This window comes from Carassius carassius, chromosome 30 (assembly GCF_963082965.1).
Source record: "Carassius carassius chromosome 30, fCarCar2.1, whole genome shotgun sequence".
Lineage (NCBI taxonomy): Eukaryota > Metazoa > Chordata > Actinopteri > Cypriniformes > Cyprinidae > Carassius > Carassius carassius.
The window spans coordinates 30785240-30788002 of record NC_081784.1 but is presented as its reverse complement, the minus strand read 5'-3'; the positions used below and the strand labels follow the sequence as shown (position 1 = coordinate 30788002).

Sequence of the window (2763 nt, the reverse complement as noted above, 5' to 3'; positions counted from 1 at the left end):
GTGTGTGAATGTGTCACAGGTGTAAGTGAAGGGTGGTTTGCTGTGTAGGCCGATTGTGCCCTTTTGTCCTGCTGTCAAGCCTCAGATCCTGTACCTTGAACTTTGGATGTTCTTGATGACCCAGGTTGCCCATTGTTTGATTTTCTTAAAGTTTGCAATTGAGTCAGTTATGTGAACTGTTTTCTACCTTATATGATAAAAACCCTTTTTTAATTGTAATAAAAATTATTTTTGTATATCTGCGTCTCCTGCCAATGACTCATGAGCTGACCAGTGTTGCTTAAAAAAAGGAGGACATTTTATTAATAGATGTCCCCGGCACAGACCCAGTGTGGCGAACTTTTGTCCCTTTACTGCTTCTGCCACATATATATATATGTATATGTGTGTGTGTGTGAGGGATAATGCACGGCCAGCTGTGAATTAAACCATTTTTTAACCCAATCAGAATTGAGTATTTAGACAGACCATCAAATCACTTTAAGGAGTTACATTATAATGTGCAAATTCACAAACAGTATATCGTTAACTCGGCCTGAATGATCACCAGTAACATCCTCAATGGCTGAAGAGCAGCAGCATCATATACCTGTAGAAGTTTCTGGTGTGTTTGTAGTTGAGGGATCCTGAGAGTTTGGGACTGGTGTCGTCGTTTGAGCTTGATCTGTAGAGAATGAATGTTAGTTCAGATTCATCATACTGCAGAACAGGGCATCTCTGAGAAATCATCTTCTATACTGTGTTTTCTGAAATATAAGTCATGTTTTTATCATCTGAAACATGCTAACATTTATTCAAAAACATGCACTAACCTCAAAAAAAGCAAAGAGCAGACACTTCAAATGATGCACTTCAAGCTTTCAAGCATATAACAATCATTATTAGCAATGCTAACTTGTTAAATATCTGTAATGCAAATGTGGACCGTTTACACCAATAAAACAAGTATATTATGTTCAACACACACAGCCACATTCACTTTAGCTTTGAACACTGTGTTAATTATGAGGATCCTTGAAAACATGGTTTTCTAGAAAGTGTGAAAAGTCCTGACATAAAATATGACAATCTTATTTTAACTTAGATCATAACATTACATAAAAAAAATTAAATAATACACACAGAACTTCTTGACTGTAATATTTGGACATTAGTTTGTTCTGCTTCAATAATACTTACAGTCCTTAATATTACTCACATTATGAGGATCTGAAACTGAATGAGGAGCTTGTTTTCTCACCTGAACTCTTGACAGTGTGTGTGACTGAGGTCTTGACTTGATCTCTGTGAGTAACTTCACATCTCCACTCTCTGTTGGGATCTTCATTCAGGAGTGTTATATTCAGAGAGATGATACAGGGATCTGATGAGGATGATATCTGATATCTGGAGTCTGATATATTCAGTTTAACACCAGCCGGATTCACCCAGAACAGATGAATCCTCTCAGAACGACCCGAATCATCACAAGAGAGTCGAGGATATGAATACAGCTGACAGGAGAGAGACACAGAGAGATCTGAACTGATCTGAGTCTGTGAGGATGAGACTGAAACACACAATAACACACACATCACACACTCTTCAACCATCAGGAGACAGTAAATCAAGAAATTGTCATTTTTAAATCAATCACATAATCGTTTAATTACCATGAAGAACATGCAGATAAACACGAGCATTAGGTCCTTGGTGTTTTTCTCTGTTCACACCAGTCCATTGTTGGCAGATGTAAGATCCATAATCTTCTGTTGAGATGTTCCTGATGTTCAGAGAGCAGTTAGACTCCAGACTCAGTCTCTCATGTCTCTCTGTGTCTTTCTTTATCCCTAAACTAATCAGTTCAACAGTTGCTGAATGTCTTTTATAAAGCCATGTAGTTGATGTGCAGTCCTGAAGAGCATTATTACAGGGCAGACGGACATCTTCACCAGAACTGATGAACACATGAACATCATCCTCTCCACTGACACCTGAAACACAAGAACATCTGAGTGATCATTATGATATCTATTAATAAATGAAACATAAATCACACCATCACAGAAAGCAGAAGGTTCAGATCAGTCTTTTTCAGCAGTTATTACAAACACACTCTCCAGAATAAACTCTTGTTCTTCATCAGAGAGCTGTTCAAATCACAAACACACTCTTCATCAGAGAAGAATTCAGAGATGTTTGAGAGTGAATCTGTCTAGTTTGAGTGCGTTCAGGAATAATCAGTGTGTTCTGTATGAAACACAAGAATAAACTCTTTCTCAGACTGATTACACTGAATGTCTTGAAGAGAAAACACAGATGTCTTTACCTGTGAGAAGTGAAGAGAGAGCGATCAGTCCCAGCAGACACCGATGACACTCAGACATTTTCTCTTTCTCTTCATTATTTGCTCTCAACTCTTTCTTTAAATACTCTCAGCTCCTCCTGTGGTTTTAACTTCCTCTGATCTGACCGACTGAGTGTTGAAATGACTCTAGAGTTGTTATTTAGTAACATGATGTCAGTCGTAATGGAGAAATGAGATCATCTCGAGCTGATTTAACCTGCAGTGTTTCTGTGTTCACCTCAACAGGTCAAACTCTCCCTCAAGACCCGAGCGCTGACTGATGCAGTGTTGTGTTGAAACCTGTTCCTCTACTGTTTCTTAAGACCTACACATAACCACTAACCAGACGCCACAGCGGTGGTGAAACATGTTCTTCAGTATGAGAACAGATTACTGTGAACCTCTCAACACACATTTACTCTGAACACGATCTACAG

The 2763-nt window shown here is 38.5% G+C and overlaps 1 protein-coding gene across 1 annotated transcript; it reads right to left on the bottom strand.

Annotated features, from left to right (window-relative positions):
• Positions 1-581: 581 nt before the first annotated feature.
• LOC132111053 (uncharacterized) lies at positions 582-2441 on the bottom strand. Its single transcript, XM_059518223.1, has 4 exons — positions 2309-2441; positions 1653-1973; positions 1241-1549; positions 582-664 (listed from the first exon to the last, which is right to left on the bottom strand). Exons 1-4 carry the CDS (start codon positions 2364-2366, stop codon positions 582-584), a joined length of 771 nt encoding a protein of 256 aa, XP_059374206.1. The 5' UTR covers positions 2367-2441.
• Positions 2442-2763: the final 322 nt, after the last annotated feature.